This window comes from Kogia breviceps, chromosome 19, assembly GCF_026419965.1.
Source record: "Kogia breviceps isolate mKogBre1 chromosome 19, mKogBre1 haplotype 1, whole genome shotgun sequence".
Lineage (NCBI taxonomy): Eukaryota > Metazoa > Chordata > Mammalia > Artiodactyla > Physeteridae > Kogia > Kogia breviceps.
The window spans coordinates 15,818,497-15,842,823 of NC_081328.1; the positions used below are offsets into that span (position 1 = coordinate 15,818,497).

The window sequence follows — 24,327 nt, forward strand, 5'->3', positions numbered from 1 at the left end:
GTGGGCTCGGGACGCAGGTCAAGGACATGGGCCAGGGAGCCAGGGCCAGGGGAGTCAGGCTCCGAACGGTCTGGGCTCAGAGGAGTCCTAGAGGTGGCGGGAGGTCAGAGCTGGTCGGGCTGTTAGAAGGCCTAACTGTACATCCTGGTCTGGTTGCTCAGTTAAACAAAGGCAAACATGTTGATTTTTTCTACAAGACTCTCAGAGCCCCTGACAGGCTGCTGTGCCTCGTGGCACTTCAAGGCCGGGAGAAAGTACACGGCATTTCCCAACCACATTTGTCTCAGAGCCCACATTTCCTGGAGCGCCTTGTGGGACAAGCACCGGACAGGCTTTAGCGTCCATCATAAAGCTTGGGGAGATGCTTTGGTGGTCCACGCCAGAGCAGGTGTTCATGAGAGTTACATAGTCTAAGTGAGATTCAAGTATAATCTAAGCATGACAGTTGGGAAGGCAGATGGCTCATGAGTGTAGGTGTGATGGGGAAGCAGGGGGACCCCTGGGGCTTGTCCCAGCTTGGACCTGATGAGTGAGAGGTGGCTGCGCCAACAGAGCTGACACCTTGGTCTCTGTTTTCCCTTAAAGAGCCAGAAGCGCTATCATGAAGATATCTTTGGTGCTGTATTTCCCTATGAGGTGAAAAAGGATGGGGCAGCAGGGCTTCCCAGCAATACCAGAACTCCAAGCGCCCACAGGAGAAGTTAAAGCTGCCACCGTAGAATTTAAGGATGGCGCCAACTCTCGATTTTCTGAGGTCACAGGACTGGGGATATTGGAGGGAGATTATATCCCCAAGCCTCACATTTTATTTCCCCATATCCTTCCCTCTCAAACGCTTTACTTGACCTGCTACCCAGTAGCAGCCTGGACTGAGTGAGCCCCTTCCCGGGGTGATGGAGAGATGGGCCTCCCCGGTCCCTTGGAGACTAAATCTGCAGTGCCAGGCCTGGCCAGTGGGTGAGAAGGATGGACTTCCTTGATTCCACCACTTGGGTGACCACCAGGGGGCGCTGTCACGTCACTGTGTATTTAGCTGCCCGTGTACAGTTATTTATGCCTCTGTACGTAAAAAAAACAAACCTCAGTCTGCCTCTTGAGCCTTCCTTGTATGACTCCTTGATGGAGATATTTATACGAAATGCATTTTATTTTAACCACATTGTATGTGCGTGTGGGTGTTTTGTAGGGAAAGCAGCCTTAAGCTGTATAGAGTTGGGGACTGGGGGGTGCCACAGCCTGGACAAAAATCCCCCACAAAGGGATATATCAGCGTGGCCCCGTTGCTCCTCTGAAATGCCCACCGGGTATGGGGACAGCACACGGAGTTCTGTGCACATCTGAAGACCCGTGATGGGGGTGAGGAAGCCAGGCCAGCCTGCGGGCATGAGCTGCATGTCACACGGGAGGCGTCTCACATGGGTGTGGCAGGGGTGCGAGGCTGCCAGGCCTTTAGCGAAGGCCTGGACCACAGCCCGGTCTTAGGCAGTCGCCGCCTTTTGCTCTGGGGCTGCCTGTTTCGTGAAAGTTTGGCCAGTGATGATTTGGGCCCTGGGTGACAGCACAGGTGAGGCTGGGCTGCATGTCAAGGACTTGGCAGTGAGGGAAGGACACACATCTTTCCCGGGGAAGGCTTCTCAAGGGACTGAGCCCGGTGAGAGCAAGGAAAGAACTCAGCCAGGGGGCTAAGTGAGGGTTTGGCAAAATCTGGCTTCCGGCTTGGGTTGGGCCTCTGTTTCACTGGCCCCCCCGGGCCCACTTCTCCCCCCCACCGCTCCTGCTCGGGTCTGGTAGTGGGGGAGAAAGGGGCACGCGACCTCAGCGTCCCAGCGGCGCATCTGCACAACGGACCCCTAGGCCAGTGCCTCTCCCGCTCCAGCGTGCGGCAGACCACCTGGGGTCTTGTCACGTGGCCGGCGCTGAGGAGGTCCGAGGCAGGGCCCGGAATTCACGCTCCCAGGTGCTGCTGGTACTGCTGCTGGGAGGATGCTCTGAGCCGCACCCTGCTTCCCGAGGACAGGATTCTTGGAGCCAGCAGGATGCGTCAGCATCGTGAGGACACAGAGCCGTCCCCGTGCCCTGGCGCAGGGACTTGCAGAACCCCACATGCTGAATCTCTTTCTCCCACGCACACCCTGACCCCCCCGACACCAGGGAACTCACAGCAGAAGCACACAAACAGGCCTGTCTTCCGAGTCGGCTTCTCGGGAGCCCAGCCCAGCCCTTGGCCGTGTCAGAAGCATGGGGCCGTTTCCTGGGTTCACCTCCATCACCAAACTTCCCGCATCAGCGATGCCAGTCCAAGAGGCCTGAGCTCTCTCCCACAGCCTTGCGGGGTTTGTGGAGGACCCGCCGGGAGCAGGCCCGGATGTCAGGAACCACCTGCTGATCAAAGTGAGCCCGTGCTGTCTCCTCTCTCTTCTGTCAGCCTGGACCTCCCCGATTCCAGAGACTCCAGAAGGTCTCCAGACAAACCGTGACCATCCCAGGCACACGTGCCGACGAGGATTGTTCTTTCTTTATTCGAAGGACACTGGGAAAGGGGAGAGACCCCTGCTGAGAAGGCTCCTGTCCGTTGGTGGGGACCAGTGGGGTGTCATCAGGGTAGCTTTCTGGGAGGAGGAGAGGTTAAAGGTTGGAGGAAGGGGAGGGGGCCGAGGATACTACCTCCTGCGTGGAGTGACAGCTGGCGGCTTGGGACGAGGTGGGCTTGGCCAGAAGCAGAGCCGGCCAAGGACGTGGTCTCTCCAGCAAAGCCCCAGATCCGGGGCAGGTGGGGGTGATGAGCAGAGCCAGACGGCAGCCCAGGGCAGGGCTGGCCTATGTCTGCACGTGGGTCAGCTGGATGTCGCCCCCCACCTCCAGGCTGTTGATGGCGGGCAGGTTCTTCAGGCGGTGGTAGTATTCACACAGGTGCTGCCCATTCACAGCCAACTTGAGGCAGGAGGCTTCACACATGATCCACACCTGGACGAGAGGCCCTGGCATCTGTACCCCGCCTGGACTGTCCTCAAAGCCGAAGGCAGCCTCACGTCTCCCTCCCTCCTTCCCGCCTTCCCCAAACGATAGTTAAGCAAGACCCACACCTGCATTCGAGCCACACCGAAGGACTCACTCTTCCCCGAACACGCCTCATGCTCTCCTTCCCTGTGCTTTTACATATTCTGTTCCTCCCCGCAGAACGCCCGTCCCCCTGTGCTCCGCGCTCTACACACCTTGTGCGCGTGGCTCACTGCTACTCCCCCTTCAGGACTCACCCTCCTGCAGCCAGCCTTCCGGGCCTTTCCCCGCCTGCTGAGCCCCTCCTAGCCGAGTCAGGACCCCCCCCACCCAGGCTGTGTCCCCCACCCCTATCCTCACCCTCTAGCTGGACCCTGAGCCTCTAGGGACACAAATGCTGTCCTGTGTCATCCACGCCCCTAGGACCTGGCACACAGGAGTGCTCGGTGCCTGCACTCCTGCTGCGGCAGCCTCCTCACTTGTCTCTTCCACCCCCACATTCTCCCAGAGGCAGTGGCAGAACAGCTGTTAAAATACCGTCGTCCCCGTCACATAGCTAACACCAGCAGCAGAGACACCGCGCACCAGGCACTGTCCTAAGCGTGTCGCAAACTCGATTTCATTTCCTTCCTCCAGCTCTGTGAGATCAAGATTACTAGCAGTCCCATATTTTAGATAAGGGAACTGAGGCACAGAGCTGTTAAGTCACTTGCTCAAGGTCACACAGCTCTCAAAGTATATTGCTCTCTGGCTTGAAACACACCAACGCCCTGGGCTAAAATCCACAATCCATGACCCACAAGGCCCTACATCGGTCATTTTCAGCACTGGGTGAGGAGCATGAGGGCATATTTAAAACTACAGGTGTCCAGGCTCACCCTCTTGTGGGCCTGGGGTGGGACCAGGCATTGCTTTTTCTTTTTCAAGCTCTCAGGTGATTTGAGTACGTAGCCAGGGTCGAGAACCCGGCTCTGTGTCATCCAGGCCTCCGTCAGTGCCAACCGCCACCTCCCCCTCCGCGCTCTCCCAGAAGCCCTGGGCCTCCTGCTTCCTAGACAGGCCACGACCGTGACCCTCTGCCTCGGCGATAATATCAGCTCCCTCTCCTGCCCCTTAGATTTTTTGCAAGGTGGGCTCCTCCTACCACTGAGGTCCCGCCTGCGCTGGGGCCTCCTCCAAGTTCTGCCCCCACCTAAGGAATCACGGCCCCCGCCCCCGGCTCACTTATTTCTTATTCTACTCTGCTCTCCGCATAGTACCCGTTGCTATTCTGCAGCGATCTGTCCATACATTTGTTTCCGTGTTCCTCCCCGACCTTGACTGTAAACTCCATGGGGGCAGGACCTGGACTGTTTCCTAATTGTCCCCCCAGTACCTGGGGTACTTGCTGCTCAAAGTGGGCCTGGATGAGATAGCTGATAAATGACTGTTGAATGAGTGAGTGAGTGAATGAATGACCTCATTCTTGAGTTCGATTTGGCACCGATTGGCTGTGTGACCTTAGCAAGTAACATACACGTGTGAGTTAGTCTCCTCACCTGTAACAGCAGGTAGTACCTGCCACCTGCCTTCTGTGGGAGAGTGACAGTAAAATGATAATAGCAGGAATTTGGTGAACACTTCCCCTTCTTCTGGGCCCAGTCCTCACCCCAGAGGCATCAGCTCCTGTCTCGATCAAGGTGCCCCCAGATGACCTCCGCCCGCTGCTCCTCCTGAGAGCCCCTCCCAGCCCCTCCCAGCTCGGGGCTGCAGCATCTCACCAAGAAGCTCTGGCCTCGGGAGAAGGGCATCTGTCGGGGCAGGCTTCGTTCCTCAGACCCCCAGCAGCTGTTGATTTGCGTGTTGCGGACCACGGCATTCTCGTCGAAGCGGGGGTTCAGGTGCAAGGCGATGTCTCTCCCGGAGCACAGGTTGATATAGAACCTGGGGGGATGGGCCGCTCCCATGGACTCTCTGCCCCGAGCCGGGCGAATGGCCAGAATGACCTTGGGGTGTCTCTTCTCCCCAGGAGCCCTGGCTTACCTCTGAGCACTGGGCAGGACGGTACCCGACACCGTGATGCTCTTGGAGGGGTACAGCCCACCGGGGATAGAGGTGAAGAAAGGTATCGGCTGTGGGGAGGAGGGGGCAGGTCAGACAGCAGCAGCCAGAGCAGCCGCCGCTGCAAGAGAAACTTCATGTCAACTTCTGTGCATTTGGACTCTCAGTCGACAATTTAACTGTGCCCGTATCTTCAAGGAAGAAATCCATGGTATCTTTACTTGGCTCAGTAAATGGCAAAGGAAAACTTCCCAGCATTCCTCAAATTAATGGGCATTTACTATCATGAAAAGAGCTTTGGTTGGACACAAAGGATGCTTGGGCTGAGAAGGGAAGACCGTATAATATGCTCATGGTGAAGGGACGATTTTCCAGGTGAAAGCGCCTTTCCTAAGTCTTCTAAGTTACCTGGAAGTTTCCAGAACTTCAGTTTACTAAGGGACTGCTTTTCATTTTGTAAGCCGCCCTCTCCTCTCCCCCTACCCCAACCCTGCACAACACAAACCAGACCTCCACCCTTCCCAGAGAAACCACTTACGTAGGTTGGGGTGGGATATGCCATGGGTGGGATCATGGGATTCTGTTGAAAAGAGATCGGGAAATTCAGTAAGTGAGTGCGTGCACACGCACACACGCACACACACACACACACGCCCTCGCACGTTCTAGAGGGGATGCTGCAATGGGAGACTGAGGTCGTGAGGCTTCAGGCCTTGGATTCTCCCAGTCACCTTCATTCCCATGTCAGTCTTGGCAGGACTCCTGCCGTGTCCCTGGATCCCATCATGGTCACCTGCCCCTCAACCCCTCCAAGGGCAGCCCCACTGACTCCAGGCCCCCCGTGTGCTTTGCACCGGCAGGGGGAGGAGGAGAAGCGGCTTAAGCCTGTGATCAGCAGTGACATCCTGGGGGCTTGTCCTCAGGATGGAGGGTCTCATAATCCAGATCCTGGGACCACTGCACTCCCCTCTCAGGGACAGAAGGACCAGTTTTCTGGTTGGTCCCTAGGGGACCTATTTCTTGGGTCGTTGGGTAAATCCAGCCTGATCCAGAATCTCTACTGTCCCAAGGAGAGTTTTACGTGTGTTTCTCCTAAGCAGAGGGCCCAGCCCCAAACGTCCCCATCTTCCTTGCTAAACTGCTTTCTTCCTGACTCTGGGCCTAGAGAATTCACTCCTTGGGAAGGGGGCACGTGGTGGGGCTGTGAGCTGACCAGAGCGTTCAGACTTACAGGGAACATCTGTCCGGGGGTGCTCTGCATGGTGTGGATGACCGTCTGAGTCTGGAAGAAAGAAGCCCCCTTTTCACCGGCTCTCACCGGTGTGAAGACTGACACCTGCCACTAGAGGGCACCACTTAACACTCCTCTTAGGTGAGGTCCTCTTGAGCTGGTAACCAGCCCCATCCTCCTGACCAGACGCCCCCAAATTACCAGGGAGAGGCGTTTCTTCTCTGGAGAAGAAACATGGCTGCATTTGTGGCCTGCATCTTTCTTCTCAGGGGAATCTCTCTAGCACAGCCTCGCTTTGCAGAAGGAAGAAGTGAATGTGGGACCCTGGTGTCCTGTGGCTGCCCACAGAGTGGCAGGGCCTTGAGCAAACCAGCGGCCACTGGGGCTCCTTCCTGATTCATCTGGGCCAGCCACCCCTCCCCGCACCCCGAACACCCTCCCACCATCACCCCAGCCGGGCAGATGGCCCAAGGGTCTGGCCTTGGTGGCCCTTCCCTCCAAGGGGAGAGGCTCCATGCTTGGCTCCGGCTCCTCCTTTTAACCCCCAGGAAAAGTCGAAGTGAAGAGATTCCGAAGACATAGCAAGACACTTACAATGGGAGCCGAGCTGGCCAGCCAGATCCCTGGAGGCTGAAGGGGATGAGAAACCAAAACGGTGATTAACGCCTGGTGCCACACGGCAGTAACATGGCGGCAGAGGCTGTGGTAAGAAGCGCCTCCCCACACGCGGCCTCCCTCCTGAGCCTTCTAGGCGCCCAGATTCTCACCCAGCACCCCGGGTACACTGCGGTTATGCAGTGGGGTTGGGGAGGGGTTGGGGTGGAGGAAGGGGAACATTCCCATTGGCTCCTTCAGAAGGAGAGGAGGGTGTGTCTGACGCAGACCATTTCGCTTCCCTTAGCTCCCGGAGGCAAAGCCATTACTCCTGGTGCCACAGTTCACCCATAAGGTGAAAACTTACATCGGCTGAAGGCCTGCTGTGTGCCAGGCTCTGGCTTCAAGACTTTACAATGAGGGAGGCATCCTTGCCTCCTATTTCGCCCGTGAGGCAACTAGTCTCAGAAAGATTAGGCAACTTGCCCAAGCTCACCCAGGTAACAAGAGAGAAAATCCAAATGGTATATATACCCTGTTCTGCTGATTGTATCCACCACACCCTGTCCTCCCCAGGCCAGGGCCAGAGTCGGGCTGCCCTGCAAAGGCTCCCTGCCGCTCCACCAGTCCTGTGTCCGCATGGCAGGAGGCAGGTGCCCCAGCTGCATCCGGGAAGGCTGGGTAGAGAGACAGCCCTCCTCCCAGTCCCCACTGCTCGAGTGGCCACAGAAAGGGCCAGGCCCTGCTCCCCTTCCTGTCTGGGACCCTGCCTTCACCCGGGAGACTGCTCCTCTTGCAAACCTATTCCACATTCATCAACTGAGGCCCTACGGCATTTGCACCGTGTGCAAAATGCTAGGGATACACAAATGAACCACCTACAATCCCAGCCCACAGAGGGCCTGGCGGGTGTAGGGAAGGAGGGAGGAGAGTGATGAGGAGACGCACATAAACAGTTACAGCAGGACATGGCGGCTGGCATAACACAGAGATGTACAAAGTCTGTGGTGACTCGGGAGGGCATCCAGTGATCTGCTCCAGGGACAATGCTCCAGAGGAGTGACACTTCAGCAGAGCTGTGACGGGCCATTCGGGATTGGCTGGGGGTGGGTGGCAAAGGGTGCTTTCAGCACTGGGACAGCATGTGCAGAAAGCACGGTGGTCTGAGAGAGCCCCAGGTGAGCTGTGGAGGCTGCGTGAGCTTCCTGGGTGAGGGATGAGGCCGGGAGGGAGGCTGGGGTAAGACCGGGGAGGATTCTGCAGGTCCCGCTATCTGGACTTTATCTAGAGGGACTTGGGGCCTTTAGGACTTTAAAGCAGGGGGAGGACGTGATCAGATTTGTGCATAGGAAGGTCACTGTGGTGGGTGAGTGGGGCATGGGGAACTAGGCCGTGGTCGGGCTGTTGAGGGGGCAGATGGCCTGGACCAAGGCAGTGGCTTTGGGAAGAGAGGTACTGGTGCCCTGGAGAGATAAGAAGAGGAAGGAAGAGCCAAGGACAACTCCCAGGTCCCCAGCTCTGGGCCCGGGGGTGTGGCTGGAGGCAGGGAACCCTTGGGCATGACAGGGCCTGGAGACCCTGGCTGGCCTGCTGGCTGGACCAGCATCTCGGATGCTCTGTCCTTCCTGCTGACAGCTCAGCCTCCCCAGGCCTCCACTGAACTCACTTTCGGTTTGCGCCCCTTGGGCTTGGGTGGGAAACAGGCAGCCTGGGAGAACTGCACCGTGGAGAAGGCGGGCTGGATGAGAGCTGCGCCGGTGTTCTGTTAAAACAAAAGGTGCCATGGGGTGAAGAGAAGCATTAAGGGAGCCAAGGAAGAGGGGAAAAGCAGGTGCCAGGCAAGAGGGAGACAGACAGGCAAAAGCAGGGGGAGTGGGGGTGTCCAGGACCAGCTGAGGGAAGGTTAGGCTCCAGGCAGTGAGGGCAGGCTGGCTGTCTCTCTCTCTCTCCACCTCCGTCTCTCTCTCCTCTCTCCCCAGCCCCACAGGGGGAGTTAGGGAGGGAAGGCATATGAGAGATGAGGACCAAAGAGAAAGGGCCTCATATTTGTCAAGGGCCTGCTGTGTGTCTTCCCAACTCAGGGTACACACTCAAATACCAAAGTGGTGCCGACAGCTCCCAGCCAGTGGCCTGGGGCCCTGCAGAATGTGGGCCCAGCATACCCCAATCTTTCCAGCTTTCACAAAAAGCCAGAAATCCAGATTACCATGTGCTATCGCCCGACCTTTTTTTTTTTTTTTTAAACTGTGGTGAAATGCACATAAAATTGACCATCTTAACTATTTTTAAGTGTACAGTTCAGTGGCATTAAGTCGACTCCCATAGCTGGGCAACCATCACCACCATCAAGCTCCAGAACTTTCTCACCTTGCAAAACTTCTGCTGAGGGACTTCCCTGGTGGCACAGTGGTTAAGAATCTGCCTGCCAATGCAGGGGACAGGGGTTCAAGCCCTGGTCCAGGAAGATCCCACATGCCGCGGAGCAACTAAGCCCGTGCGCCACAACTAGTGAGCCTGCGCTCTAGAGCCCGCGAGCCACAACTACTGGAGCCCACATTCCACAACTACTGAAGCCCGCGTGCCTAGAGGCCATGCTCTAGAGCCCCGCTCAACGCAATTAGAGAAGGCCCACGTGCAGCAACAAAGACCCCACGCAGCCATAAATAAATAAAATAAAACAAACAAAACAAAATCCTCTGCTGACCTTTTAGATGCTGGTAACACATTCAAAAATTTTAAAGCACAGAGAGGGTCAAATAGACCCAAGTGTGGCCCATGCTGGCTATTCTGTGACCTCTGATGTGTATCGCCTCATTGAACTCACACATGGACCTATGGGGTGGCGGAGATCCTGCTCCTTCCACAGGTGAGGAAACTGAGGCTGGGAGAGGCGAAGTCACTTGTCTGAGATCCCCCAGCCGATGAGAACGGCAGAGCTGGAGATTTGAGCTGGATTCAGTTTGATTCCCAAGCCTCGGGTTTTTCTAGAACCACACGGCCTCCTAACCAGGGTGGGAATGACAGAGATGAGTGGCCTAGGAGCCCGGGAGACTGAAGCAGGTGTCCCAGACAGAGATAGCGACACAAGAAGGACAGGACGGGGGAGCCAGAGGTGTGTCCCCAGAGCCACCTGGCAAGGAGACTGGCTGGCACTTTTGGACCCACGCAGCAGGACCTGGGCGCAATGGACCGGGCCCTGCACCCGGCCCCTGGGGGCGGGTGCCGGGTAGACAGTCTGACCTGAAAGCTGATGTAGGACAGCTGCACGGCGCCCGTGACACAGATGGTGTTGGCGTGGTGGAAGGGCACGCGGTGTGAGTACTGCATGAAGAGGTTCCCGTTCACCGTCACCTGCCAAGAGGAGTGCGTGTTCCAGGAGGGGGTCCCTGGCCAGATGGGAACTCACCTAAGCTTCTGGGACCCCTGCTTCTAGAAGTTTAGACCTGTGTCTAGTTTTCACATCCATCCCCCGTAGGTCTGGGGCATCAGCCTTCAGAGCTGCACCAGTTACAGGAACATGCCTGTGACACAAAGTGCATCCAAACACAATCCCTAAGTGGCTCTGGTTGTTGGCTTTTTCGTTCTTATGGTTGTTTGTCTTTCTAATCTTAGGTCACCTGGGGTGTTACTGAAACATGCATACAAATGTTCACGGGGAGCAGAGGAGAGGTGACGTCAGGTTGCGTGCTGAGGGGTTGGGAACATCCATGTTCACACAGAGAGGCACAGACACAGATGTACTCAGCCCCCCTCCTGTCTCCCCAAGCCCAGAGACACTGCTCTTCTTGCAAAAGCAGGTTGCAATGCCCTGCAAAACTAAGCCATTAATAACACCTGGATAAAGGCTGCAACAATGTAACAAAAACAAATGTTACCAGGGACCTGGAGTGGAGGAAGGGCAGAGGAAAGGAAATGATTTGGACTCTAAAGACCCAGGAGGCCAAAAAGCACCATGGTGACTTATCGAGTGCTTATTTCCGTAGTAAAAGAAGCAACAGGTGCACGTGTAGATGCAGGTGAAGGTGTGTAAGGAGACTGCATCCTTACAAGGAAATGGTCCTCTTCTCTGTACAAAGGTGTTGCTCAGGTGACTATTTAAACGCTATTCACCGCTCTCGATCAGGCTGGGGGACAGGCAGCCGAAGGGAAGAGAGGAGAGTTCCTGCTCACCTTGAACTCCGAGCTCTGTACCAGGAAGCAGAGCTCAAAGGGACACCCCCTCTGGAAGGGCATTTGCATCTTCCTTTCCTCAGGCCCCCAGCTTCCTTTCTGCTTCGTGTTGCAGACCACATACCCGCCTTCTTCAAACCGAGGGTTGAAGTGGAAGGCAATGTCATTGTCATTGTAGCCGGTCTGAAAGTTCACAGCAAACCTAGGCCAAGGGAAATCAGACAGTGCTCTCGGTATCCTGGTTTACCGCCAAGGGTGGGAACAGGAGGGTCTCACGCCTTTGACTGACATCCATCTGGGATTCTGCCTACACCCTGCGTGGCTGGTTTGTACGCATCCTTAGTTGTTGCCGTCTTTTTTGCTCACCTAATTTGCACTTAGTATGTTTTTGTGCAGTCACCACATTTTGCCCTTACAGTGTGATTTTCTAAAAATAAGTAGAAAATGGGTAAAGAAATTTGTATCCAAGATGGAAGGCGAGAAATGTGCCTCGGAGTGAGAACCTTTTGCACCAAGTGGCCGCTCATTGGAGGCCAGCCCACGTCTGCTCAGTTGAGAGAGAAGAGGACAAATGGAAAGCGTCACGTCCCGCGTGACATTGATGGGACGCCTACAGAGATGGTGTCTAAAGGGGAGGCATAGAATAAACACTAGCTCTCCGCGCGTGGGGACCTCCGCGTGCGCGTCTGTCCCCCTGTAGAGGTTGGTGTGTGTCCACCTGACCTGAGTGAGGTCAGCAGGCCTGGACCCAGACCCCAGGGGAGGCCCCCAGACAAGCAACTCTCTGTTCCCATCTCTCCTCGGAGGAAGCCCCTCACCATCTCAACTTCTTTTGGGTACAGCCTTGACTCTAAGGCGAGGACTGAAACAAAAGAATCTTCCGAGGGACCTGGCTCACAAAGTGGGCGCGATAAATGTTTGTTCTGCCTCTTCCCAGACGGAGCTCACTCGTGTCCCCAAACCAAGTTCCAGTCTGAGGTTCTGAGGGTCTCCAGCAAGGAGTCTGGCTCTAACCGCCTTCCCCAAACTCAGCACCAGTGTGGTTTGCAGCCTGCCTCTCGGGGTCACTTTGGTCTCCCCAACAAACACACAGCAGTCAGAGAGCACGCCTTGCTCCCATGTCATGCCCCACAGAGCCAGGCACTGCCCTGCACCCAAGGGTGGCCCTCGATGGACACAGCCCCTACCTACAGAGCCCCCCCCCCTTTTTTTTTTGGCCACACAGCTTGCAGGATCTTAGTTCCCCAACCAGGGATCAAGCCTGTGCCCCCTGCAGTGGAAGTGTGGAGTTCTGACCACTGGAGGGCCAGGGAAGTCCCCAGAGCCCGTTCTCTTTCTCGGTTACGGGGCGTGTGTTCTGGATGCCGTCCTCAACACCGGAGCGCTCTGTGAAACCTCAGCAGCGGGGCCTGTGGGAAACTGGCGTGGCCCTGAGCCCAGCCGCCCTCCCTCTGGAGTACCAAAGGGAAAGGAAGCTCCAAGTGACTCTGGAATGAGAAAATCTAAGTCCCTGTTCCTCTTAAAGTGGAGAATAGTGTTTCTGAAATACCTCTAGGTGCAGTTTTCTCTTTGCGGTCCTCCAGCTTCATTCCTGTGTTCCTTTGAAAATTCCTGCCCCCAGGAAGGGAGAGAGCAAAAGCTCTCATCGGAAGGGGGACCCTCGGAGGTAGGGAGAGATTCCTGTTAGACAGGGTGGGAGTAGAAAGCCCTCCTGCACTGGGAGAAAGGGTAGGCAGAGGACGGGGGAGAGAGAAAGCAATGGAAGTTCAGAGTCAAGGTCTGGGAACCCCATGCTGGCAGAGTTTGGGGGGATCTGGGTGCCTCACTTCCCTCCGAGTCCCCTGGGGGCACTCAGGACTCTCAAAGCCCCATGGTCAGTGTGGCCGTGTCCACCTGGAGGGGAAGCAATGGCAGAGGAAGTCATCTAGAATCTAGATGCAGGGGTAGGGCTGGGCCTGGGAGGGGCCTCAAGGGATCCAGAAGGTCCCCAGGCCCCATGCAAAGTGGTGAGAGGAAAAGTAGGGGCAGAAGCCAGCTGGGATTGGGACAGAGAGGCTTCTGGGAGAGGGCCACGTGTCCAGGGGGCACTGTGGACCTCAGGGTGCAGCCCACGTGGACCCCACCGAAACTGGGCATGGGTCCCAGGCCTCCGAGCCACCCGGACCTCAGCAGAGGTCAGCCGGGGCTGCGTGAGCATCCGAGGACCCTCCTGCCTCTGAGAATATTTGCGAAGCGCCCTTGGGAGCTAGGAGGAGCACTGGAGACAGCGCTAAGATATTTACTTTTTGAATTGACTTAGCATTTTCCAGAAGAGCTTGAAACTGAAAGAGACCAAATTACAACTTTGATGGCAAGTTTAACTATTTCCACGTCAGACCAAATGAGGGTTCCGAAGCAGGTGAGGGCAGCTATAGGAAATGAAGGAAGGTGATGTTTTTGCAACCCGGGGTCATAGCATACAGTGTTCAGTCCTAGAACTTCTGCCTCTGGGCTGGCCTGCTTCCCTCCTTAGACTGGGAGCTCCCATTATCCCCTTCCCCGTCTTTGGGGAGTCTGGTTAACGGTGCCCTGGGTGCTACTGGCAGATGGCAGGAGTGCCGTGCGTTGTTGGCAGGGGCCGGGCCCTCCTCATCCCCTGAGCCAGGTGCGGGCATCTCGGAGGATGCTGGGTGGACCACCTGGAGCTGAGAGCACCCTGGTTCGCTGAGGGGCAAGGCTGAGAGAAACAACAATGCCAGGTACCTGTTTCCGTTGGAATATATAACGGTCCCACTGATGGTGATCTGAAGTCCGTCCTGGAGACCCCCTTGGATTATCCCAGTAAAGGGGATGGCCTGCGGGAGGAGACAGTGGTCAGTGGGCCGGCCTGCTTCTCTCCATCCCCTTCAACACTTGCTGGGGGCTGGCCTGGGTGTCAGGCACTAGGCTAGGCGCCAGGTGCAGCTGTGAACAGGACAGATGGAGGCTCTGCCCCACGGACCTTCCAGGCCTGCAGCGAGGAAGTCACACAGATGTTCTGAGGTTGTGAGAAGGAGATCCCTCTGGCTCTGAGAGGATGTGACAGGGACAACGTGACAGCTGCCGAGAGGAAGAAGCGGCATGTACACAGCCCTGGGATGGGAAGGAACCAGGGGAGTGAGGAGGGGGCTGCTGGACCCCAGGCCAGGTTCCTAGCGAAGTCCCCTGGCTGGGGACTCAGGGGGCCCCAGGGACCAAAGAGACCCACCAACCTGTTCTCGAGGATAAATCTTCTGCTCACCTGAGCAGGCCAAGAAGAAGGCATCCTCCCCTCTCCTGCCCATCCCACCCCGAGAACAGTGGTGACCATGACCTTTGCCCTCCACCGCCTGAGAAAGTGCCTCTTCCCAGGTGCCCTCTGCAACCACGGGGCAGCCCCCTCTTCTATTCCTGTTCCCGGGTTCCCATTCCTTCCCCCAGGCCCTTGGCATCCTCCAAAGTCCTAATGTGACATCTCCACCCCTCCTCCATCACTTTGTCACATTCTCTTTCCTGAGCCTCTTTAAAGGATCCATGGTTACGGTGAGGGATGCCTCATTTTAGAGCCAGGCATACTCCAGATTTAAATCCGAATTAGGCTCCTTGTTACCTTAGTGGCCTTGGGAAGTTTATTTAACTTCTCTTTGCCTCAATTTCCTCATCTGTGAAATAGAGATAAATCCCACCTTCTGAGTGAGGTTGATGATTGAGTGACAAAAAGTCTGTGGAAGAGACTGGTACATAGTAGGTTATCTCCCTCCTGCCCCTCTGCTTCCTTCCACCTTTGTCTCTCTAATCAAAATTCCTAAATTGCTTATGTCTCAACTTTCAAAGCTTCCTTCCTGAATGCCTTTTATCTAATGTGGTTCTACAAACTGCCTTAAACATAGTTCTATCTCCTAGTCAATTTTCACATTTTTCAAGTTGTTCAAGTCTTTTTTTACCTTCTCCTTTAAGTCAATTCCTTACAAAAATTAAATGTGTGGGAAGAGATATGGGGACGTATGTATAAGTATAACTGATTCACTTTGTTATAAAGCAGAAACTAACACACCATTGTAAAGTAATTATACTCCAATGAAGATGTTTAAAAAAAAAGTAAATGTGTACAGGAGCCAGGCAGGAGATGTGTATAGGTGAGCTGGCCAGGTAGGGTACAATGGCGAGTGTTAGGGACTGAGGCCAAGTAGACATCATCCTCCTTATCTAAAGAGGCAGTGTCCACTCAGCTGTAACCAGTGATTACCATCCAGGTCCAGTGTTGGCAGAGCTTCCAAGTCTTTAGGAGAAGACCAAAATCTGGAATTTTTTTTCTGTAAATCTAATTTCTGGGGGAAAAAATCCTTTAAAAAGGATTGTAGAAGAGTTCCTTTGTTATAGAGACATATAATGAAATATTTGCAATGAAATGATATATCTAGATTTGCTTCAAAATAATCCAGGAGTGGAAAGGGAAGTAGGGTTGGGTAGAGATGAAGCAAGATAGGTCATGAGTTGAAACAGAATGATGGGTATTTGTTGTTTATGATACTATTCTCTCTAAATTTAAAAATTTTCATCAGCAAAGAGTTAAAATAAACACTCTGCAGGCAAACAAAAAACACCCACCAACCCAATTCAGTCCTAGCCTATGTCCTTGAGTCGTACAACCACTCAGAATCCAGAGAAACCCCTCCTAACTCGTGTGCACAGCTCACCCTGGGAGATAACCTGTAACACCAGGATCCCATTCAGACAGACTCTGCTCTCCATGGACCTTTGGGAAAGGTGCCTTTTGTGGCACCTCAGGTTAGGTCTGAACTCTGCCATTAAATACTTTGGTGACCTTAAGCAAATCATGGCTTCTCTACATCTCTGAGTTCTTTCTGTTGTCTCTGTCCATGCCAGTGATTTTGAAGAAGTAGAATCAGCCTGACACAGTTACAGACCAGCATACCGTACTTCCTGGAAAAAGAATCCCCTCATTTGTTTGCTGAAGCCTGAAATTCTCTTAAAAGCTTTTCACACCATCATGACAGACAGGGCTTAAAATGCATACTGCTGGCAAGTATGGGCCCTTCCCGTAAGCATATTCACACGAATGTATAAAGAACTGAAAGCAGAGTGTGTTGGGATGGGGTCATGAGGGCACAGAAGGAAGGCAGAATGGAGGAAGCCATGTGTAGATAATGGGGGCGGGCAGTACAGGTTAATCTTAAGGAAGCATTTCCCCAAAAACAAGCTTTGTGAGATTTTGTTGTCTTAAATGGTGCCCTCAAATTCTGAAACACAAGATTACTTCAAATTGAGTATAATCCCAAAGGCAAGATTATTCACTGCCACATAATTGCAAAACATTGGAAAGAGTCCAGAAGTCCACCGAGAAGAAAACGGTGAAATTAATTATGGTATTTCCATACAATGGGTTCTATGGAGCCTTAACACGAAGAGAAGAGGAAGAAGGGGACTCTTTGAGAACTGATACGGAATGATGCCACATGTATTATTTTAAAAATGGGCTGGGGAGGCTATATACATATATTTACTTCCCATGAATAAAACATTTCTGGAAGGATTCAAAGAAACTGCTAACATTGGTTGACTCCAAGGAGGGTATGGTAGACTGAATGATTACCACCCTCCCCTCTGCCCCACCAAAAATGTCTACATTCTAATCCCTGGAAGTTGTGAAGATGTGGCTTTACGCGGCAAAAGGGATTTTGCATATGTGATTAGGTTGACGATCTTGAGATGTAGAGGTTATTCTGGATTATCCAGGTGGGCCCAGTGTAGTCACAGGGTCCTCGAAGAGGGAGGCAGAAGAGGAGAGTTGGTAGTAGGAGGTGTGACAACAGAAGCAAGAAGCTGCTGGCTTTAAAGGAGGAGGAAGGGACCACAAGCCAATGCAAGCAGGCAGCCTCTGGAAGCTGGAAAAGGCAAGGAAACGTTCTCGGACTTCCCTGGTGGCGCAATGGTTAAGAATCCACCTGCCAATGCAGGGGACACGGGTTCCATCCCTGGTCTGGGAAGATCCCACATGCTACGGAGCAACTAAGCCTGTGCGCCGCAACCACTGAGCCCACATGCCACAACTACTGAAGCCTGCGTGCTCTAGGGCCCGTGCTCCACAACAAGAGAAGCCACTGCAATGAGAAGCCCGTGCACCGAGAAGCCCATGCACCGCAACGAAGAGTAGCCCCCGGCTCGCAGCAACTAGAGAAAGCCCACGCGCAGCAACAAAGACCCAATGCAGCCAAAAAAATAAAAAATTAATTAAAAATAAAATGGAACAATCACTAAAAAAAAAAAAGATGAAAACATTTGAGATTCAACAGTTGCAGAAAAAAAAAAAAAAAGGAAACATTCTCCCCTGAAACCTCCAGAAGGAAATAGCCTTGCTGACACTTGGATTTTAGAGTTCTGACCTCCAGAACTGTAAGAGAATAAATTTGTATTGTTTTAAGCCTGGCTTGCCCAGGACACCTCCGTGCGTGTACGTGTACGTGTACGTGTGTGTGTGTGTGTGTGTGTGTGTGTGTGTGTGTGTGTGTGTGTTTATATGCTGGATTTAAGGTCCCACAGCTTGGGCTGTCCTCCCAGTGCCCTGTGCTGGCAGCTCTGATGTTGAACAAGTCACTTGACCTGCCTGCACCCCAATTCCCTCCTCAGAACAGTGAGACAATAGCATTGCCAGCCTGGCAGGGTGCTTATCAGGATTAGGTGAAAGGCTAAGTAAGTGGAAAGCCCTTGGCTGGAAGGCCTTGACAATAGCAGCTGTCTGCATAAGGATGACTTAATCTTTCTGCTGGGTCAGAACTTGCTCTCAGCTCTGGGCTGTGCCTGGAGGCTGAGGATTTTTTCCTCCTCTTCCTATCCAGTCTGGAAAGCAGAGTCAGGCCCTACAGGCCAGAGCGTGGGCAGCCCTCTTCTGGAGGCCCAGTGTCACAGAGGCCACCCAGCCACAGCTGGCACAGGGGGCTCACCCGGAGGGGACAGCTTTTAGCCAAAGGGCACTGCTGCCCTTCTGGTGGCCAACCTTCCCCATCTGTGTTACCTTGTTACCCTCATAACAGCCCTGGTCATTATTAGTGCCACACTTACAGATGAGAAAACAGGCACAGGAAGGTTGCATAACTTGCCCAAAGCCACACAGCCGGGCAGAGATAGAGCTGGGTTTGAACACCTGCACCTATGCTTTTAACCACCACACGGTCTGCTTCTCACGATGAAGCCCAGAACATCCTCGCTCCTGGCTTACCAAGTGCTCCCCTGGACAAAACAGCGAGTCCTGTCCTGACTGTGACACCAGCTGCCCTCCTGGCCCTCTGGGGGCTGGGCCAGATGAGGCCGGTGGGGCGTGGGTGAGGAATGGGGGCGGCTCCAGAGGCAGGTCCTGGAGGCGTGGCCTCCTCAGCAGACAGGCCGGGCAGAGGAACTTCCCACTGCATTTTGGAGGAAGTGAGGTCCCAGGTACTCAGGTCAATGGGTGGCCTGGGAGAGGGTGGCTAGGTGGGCTGGATGGTGCTCCGGGTGCCTGTGAGGTCTGCACCCAGCCTCTTTCTGGTCTGGACTTCCAAGGCCCTGTTTTGACTCTCTGCTGCCATAGAAGGAGTTTCCTTCTGATTTGAAATCTTTGGCTTTTGAATCCAAGGATTAAACGGTAAAAACACATCTCCAGGGGCTTCCCTGGTGGCGCAGTGGTTGAGAGTCCGCCTGCCGATGCAGGGGACACGGGTTCGTGCCCCGGTCCGGGAGGATCCCACATGCCGCGGAGCGGCTGGGCCCGTGAGTCACGGCCGCTGGGCCTGTGCTCCGCAACGGGAGAGGCCACAACAGTGAGAGGCCTGCGTACCACCAAAAATAATAATAATAATAATAATTCAAAAAAAAACCCACCACATCTCCAGAATAATAAAACGTCAGGGCCTGGAAGGGACTCTGGGTCGCCCACCTGATGGAGCAAGTTACCCAGGTGACACGTTCTGACCCCGAGGCCACAGTGGAGGCACCCACTGGGCGGCCCAGCTTCCTCCAGCCCCACCCTGGGAGCCCTCACGAGATGGACGGAGGGGCACTGGACACTGCCCAGAGCAAACAGGCCACGCCGGGGCCCCTGCAGAGGTGGGCTTGGCCTGTTTGCCCGCCAGCAGCTCCCCAGCACCTATTTCCGCCCACCCCCGCTCCCCATGAAGGGCTCCGTCAGCGCACCTGACGGCCTCTTGGGAAGCGGAGGCCGGGAGAGGCTCCTACTGCAGGGCCCGGCCCAGGACACAGTGACCACAGAAAGCTCCTGGGCCTGGACTGCCACCCGCGGGCCCACGGCCTCCCCCAGTGCTCTCTCTGGGGCACCTCCTTCCTCTGGGCTGGGGGGGAAATCAAGACACCTCCCTCCTCGGCCACTTGCCATCTGGGGACATTTGGCAAAGGGCCTCCACCTCTCTGAGCCTCCGTTTTCCATTATGACATGGGGATGATGAGGGTTTAAAAAGGCCGCGGGCTACAGTGGCTCCCCAGAGAAGGCAAAAAGGCACAGAAGGCAGCCTTTTGTGCCCCTCAGTGCAGGGGCAGCCCCGCTCCTCCCCTAACTCCTGAGATGGTCCCTCTCAGACACCCTTGACCGGCCCTGCCTTGTTCACTCACACCTCGGGGAGCAGACACCTCCTTGGGAGGCCTTCCCTGCTGCCCCCAGACTCGTAGCAATTCTAAACACTTCCAGAGCACCCACAGTGGGCCAGACACCATCCAAGCTCTCTCCACTTAATCCTTACCCCAGCCCTGGGCAGTGACTTAAGGATTATCCCCATTATACAGATGCGGAAACAGAGGCAAAGAGCAGTAACGTGCTTGAGGTCACCCAGCTAGTAAATGGCTGACCCCAGAGAGGCCATCTTCAAAGTAAGTGCCCTTCACTGCCGTGCTGGGTTGTTAATCTCCCCAGAAGCCCTGTTTACTTCTCCCTTCATGCAAAAAAAGCCATCACTTTTCTAGTTGTTACTTAGGCCCTTCTTTCCCCCGCTGAGCACCCAGAACAGGAGAGGCACCCAGAGAGAGCTCAGTAAACGTTTGTCAGACGCACAAATGCTGGTGATGCTCACACCTCCAGCCCCGAACGGCACCAGGGAGACGGGTGCGGAGCAGAAGTTGTGTCAAGGTTGCCCCAGCTGGCATTTCTGCCCTTGTGGTGTTCTCTTTGGGATGCCACCCCCCTCCACCTGCAAGAGCTGCTTCCTCAGAGCCCCACAGCTGTTTCCCCCTGCCTGAGGCTACCCACAGCCCCGGAACTCACTGGGTTCAGGTAGGGAGGCTGGGTGCCGCCGAAGGCCATCTCTCCACCGTCTCCGTGGCCGCTTCCACTTTGCACACTGACAGGGCAGTCCTCTGCACTGGGGAGGACTTAACAAAGAAATAGAAACCAAAGCAATTTGGCAGTTAGTCAATGGGGAGGAGCCAGGAGCAAGAGGAAGTGGGTTTAGAGAACGGGAGAAGGGTAGGTTGCCGAGGGAGGAGGGTGGAGGATGATACTTGGGAGAGGGAAGTGGGTGATCCCCACCCAGCGCCCTTTCAGTCCACTCTCCTCCTGCGCTCCACCCGTGACCGAATAGTTCACAGAGGTTCATGTAGGCTCAGAGATCCTGACCACGTTCACACCGCAGCGAGCTACTAGACGACACTGCCCGTGAGCGTGTGGCTGTGTCATGAGTGTCCAGACAACAACAGCGCTGCCTGTGCATGGGTTGGCGGTGGAGCTGGGAAGGCCTGGTTATACCCATTTTCCAGACAGAGAAACTGAGGCTCAGAGAGTCTTAAGGGTCATGCCCAAGGTCACACAGCTCACTACTGGCATCCTGAGCCATATGAGGCTACTTAGGTTCTCAAAAAGGTATTCTTCCCCTTTAAAATTCTATTCCTCATATAAAAACATAATCACGTAGGGACTTCCCTGGTGGTCCAGTGGTTAGGATTCTGCTCTTCCACTGCAGGGGACATGGGTTCGATCCCTGGTCAGGGAACTAGATCCTGCATGCATGCCACAAGTAAGAGTTCGCATGCTGCAACTAAAAGATCCTGTGGGGCTTCCCTGGTGGCGCAGTGGTTGAGGGTCCGCCTGCCGATGCGGGGGACACGGGTTCGTGCCCCGGTCCGGGAGGATCCCACGTGCCGCGGAGCGGCTGGGCCCGTGAGCCATGGCCGCTGAGCCTGCGCGTCCGGAGCCTGTGCTCCGCAACGGGAGAGGCCACAGCGGTGAGAGGCCCGCGTACCGCAAAAAAAAAAAAAAAAAAAGATCCTGTGTATCGCAACTAAGAAATGGTGCAGCAAATAAATAAATCTTTTAAAAATGATCATAATCACGTAGAAAGAAATGTTTTGCAAATAGAAAACCTAGTAATGGAGTTACCTTATCCTTGTGTATAATGTTGCTCTGGGAGCTTCTGATCCCTCCTCTCTATGAATTTCTCTCTTCTCTTCTCTCCCTTGATTCTGGGCTTTAGGATGGGGAGTGGACATAACCGAACATTCCAAGTGACATGGAGGTGCGGGCAATATATTGAATAAACTGTCTTTAATTGGCTCCAGCACCTTATTAAAGGAAATGATTGACTGAAACAGAGACTCAGGATCAGCTGGGTTGGGGAGGGGAGCAGGGAGGAAAGACATAGTGACAATAGACTTACCTGAAGTCAAGCACGTCCTCACCTGTGCTAGAGACAGGGCCCCGCAGTCAAGCCTGGATGAGCAGCTAAGGATCCTACAGGCACCGCGTGGGTAGCAGGTGCCCCGGGGCTGTGCACGTGTCTCCACCTCTCTCCCTTCTTGCGCTTGCCTGAGTGCCCCAGGATTTGCAGACTGACTTCTTTGAGATGTTCCTATAGACTGAGGCCGCATGCCTCCTCCGTCTACCATCCATCCCCACTAGATGCCTGGATCAACCAGAATTTGACCAGATTTAAGGGACAGATGGCACAGTTGGAGCAGAAAGGAGGAAGAGGAGGGGAAATTCTTTGCAATCCTCTTTGACACCAGGGACATGGGGACCATTTCCTCATTAACTGGGATAGGGAGCAACTGGAACTCTCCTTCACTGCAGGCGGGAGTGTAAAATACTACAGCGTTGGAGACTTGGTGGATCGTACATAGTGAAGTCAAACATCTATCCCTCCTGTGTCCCAGCTTTTCTGCTCCTAGATATTTACCCAAGAGACGGTGAGAATATATGCACGTGTGCACAACAGCTTTACTCATCATAACCCCGCACTGGAAAAAACAACTGTTCACCAGCAGGGGAAAGGAAAAACGAATGGTCATATGCCTACAATGGACCAGACCTCGGCGATAAAAAGGACCACAGATACAGGCAAGGTCATCAATGAACCTCACATTTGACCAGAGGAGCCAGACACAAGTGAGCACAGGCTGGGAGCATTCTGATTACATAAAATCCAACAACAGGTCAGAATAGCGGTGACCCGTGGGGGGCACCAACTGGGAGGGTCCCGAAGGAGTCTTCTGAGTGCTGGAAACGTCCTGGATCTTGATCTGGATGGTGGTCACACAGCTGTTTACAATGTATAAACTCATCCAGCAGACTAGGATCTGTGTGTTTACGTGAATAAAGTACTGTTTTTTTTTTAAAAAAAAACAAAACCAAGGGACTTTCCTGATGGTCCAGTGGTTAACACTCTCTGCTCCCAATGCAGGGTACCTGGGATCGATCCCTGGTCAGGGAACAAGATCCCACATACTGCAACTAAGAGCCTGCATGCCCCAACTAGAGATCCCGAGTGCCGCAATGAAGATCCCACATGCCGCAACTAACACCTGCTCGGCCAATTAATTAATTTAAAAATTAAAAAATAAAAATAACCCATCCCCCAGACTCCCAGAGCCCAGGGAGACGCAGGGACAGCTAGCGTTCCAGCAAACACACACTTTGGCATCGCCACGCGCCTTGGAAGTAAGTCACAGTGAATCCAGCCCAAAGAGGAGAGCCCACGGCCCTCTACTCCTGCCCTGCAGAGAGAGGCAACAGCCAAACCCTAAGGCCAATGCGTTTTCAGACGAATGGAGAGACAGTAAGGAGGTGTCTTCAACACCCAGTGCCTGGCACTGTTGGCCTCAGCAGCCTGGCTTCACCGTGCCGTCACCGCAACCCGTTCCAGGGCCTGGCTCTGGTGTTAAGGTCTTAAGTGTCAAAGTCCCAGACACTTGTCTGAGACTCTCTGTTCTCTGAACTGTAGACCACAGGATCTGTTCAAAATGAGTCAGCTACCTCACACTATCAAAAAACCAGAAAATGACAAGTGTTGATGAGGATGTGGAGAAAGGAGCCCTTTTGCGCTGTTGGTGGGAAAGTGAAATGGTTAGGCTGCCACTGGAAACGTAGTGTACATGCCTGATCCTAAGTGCCTGGCATTAAGCTTCTGATTGCCAAAGCATCCATTTCAAACACCCAACTTTTTAAAAAATTAATTAACAAATTTATTTATTTTTGGCTTCACTGGTTCTTCGTTGCTGCGTGCAGGCTTTCTCTATTTGTGGCGAGTGGGGGCTACTCTTCGTTGCGGTGCGCGGGCTTCTCATTGCAGTGACTTCTCTTGTGGAGCACGGGCTCTAGGCACGCAGGCTTCAGTAGTTGTGGCACGTAGGCTTCAGTAGTTGTGGCTCGCGGGCTTAGTTGCTCCACGCCATGTGGGATCTTCCCGGAGCAGGGATGGAACCCGTGTCCCCTGCACTGGCAGGCGGATTCTTAACCACTGCGCCACCAGGGTAGCCCTCAAACACCCATCTTGAATGAACACATCACCAGCTGTATGACAGCTTCTAGGTAAGCACCTAGGCTGGCCGCACCCATGAAGCTCCCCTTTGTAGAAAGTCTTGGGGAACCTAGATAACTGTGTGACCCCACATTTCTCTTCCTGCCCAACCACCCCACTCTTGGACCACAATAAAGGTGGACCCCCAGGTCTGCACTATCACGCACTCCTCCCCACTGGCTGATCTCGCTGTGTGGCCCTCAGGGCCTGAGAGTAATAATCCTTGTTTTTTCAAAGCTCCCTGATAGTTGTTGCCTAGCTGGGTCTTGCAGTCACAATAAGAAGCAGAAGGGCGGGTGCAACCACAGCATTGGCTCCAGCTGGGGAAAGGCCCGTGGGGCTCCCATGAGAGGTAAAGGCCCACATGGTGCCCCAAGGTGTTCCCAAACAGCATCACTACGTCGGCTGAGACCGACAGCGCAAAACAGTATGGAGGTTCCTTCAAAAACTAAACATAGAATTACCGTATGATCCAGCAATTCCACTTCTGGGTATATATCCTAAAGA

The 24,327-nt window shown here is 54.2% G+C and overlaps 2 protein-coding genes across 12 annotated transcripts in view; one reads left to right on the plus strand and one right to left on the minus strand.

The window, feature by feature from the left end:
• Positions 1–5,280, plus strand: part of NOS2 (nitric oxide synthase 2) — a 40,612-nt gene extending 35,332 nt beyond the window's left edge. For all 7 annotated transcript variants that reach the window (XM_059047914.2, XM_067021419.1, XM_067021417.1 and 4 more), the window contains one exon: positions 586–5,280. In XM_059047914.2, the coding sequence (XP_058903897.2) occupies positions 586–705 (120 nt within the window). In that variant the 3' untranslated portion in view covers positions 706–5,280. The remainder of the gene's footprint in view (positions 1–585) is intronic.
• Positions 2,494–20,584, minus strand: LGALS9 (galectin 9). 5 transcript variants are annotated; one of them, XM_059047892.2, is made up of 11 exons: positions 20,295–20,398; positions 13,775–13,866; positions 11,033–11,234; positions 10,103–10,213; positions 8,529–8,624; positions 6,863–6,898; positions 6,269–6,319; positions 5,576–5,617; positions 5,020–5,108; positions 4,758–4,920; positions 2,494–2,964 (listed from the first exon to the last, which is right to left on the minus strand). In XM_059047892.2, the coding sequence occupies exons 1-11, from the start codon at positions 20,331–20,333 to the stop codon at positions 2,818–2,820; spliced, it is 1,068 nt and encodes a 355-aa protein (XP_058903875.1). In that variant the 5' UTR covers positions 20,334–20,398; the 3' UTR covers positions 2,494–2,817. The 5 variants fall into 5 exon arrangements, with proteins under 5 accessions (XP_058903875.1, XP_058903876.1, XP_066877523.1 ...); XM_059047893.2 differs by lacking the exon at positions 8,529–8,624 and having other exon boundaries at positions 20,295–20,584; XM_067021422.1 differs by lacking the exon at positions 6,269–6,319 and having other exon boundaries at positions 20,295–20,397.
• Positions 20,585–24,327: the final 3,743 nt, after the last annotated feature.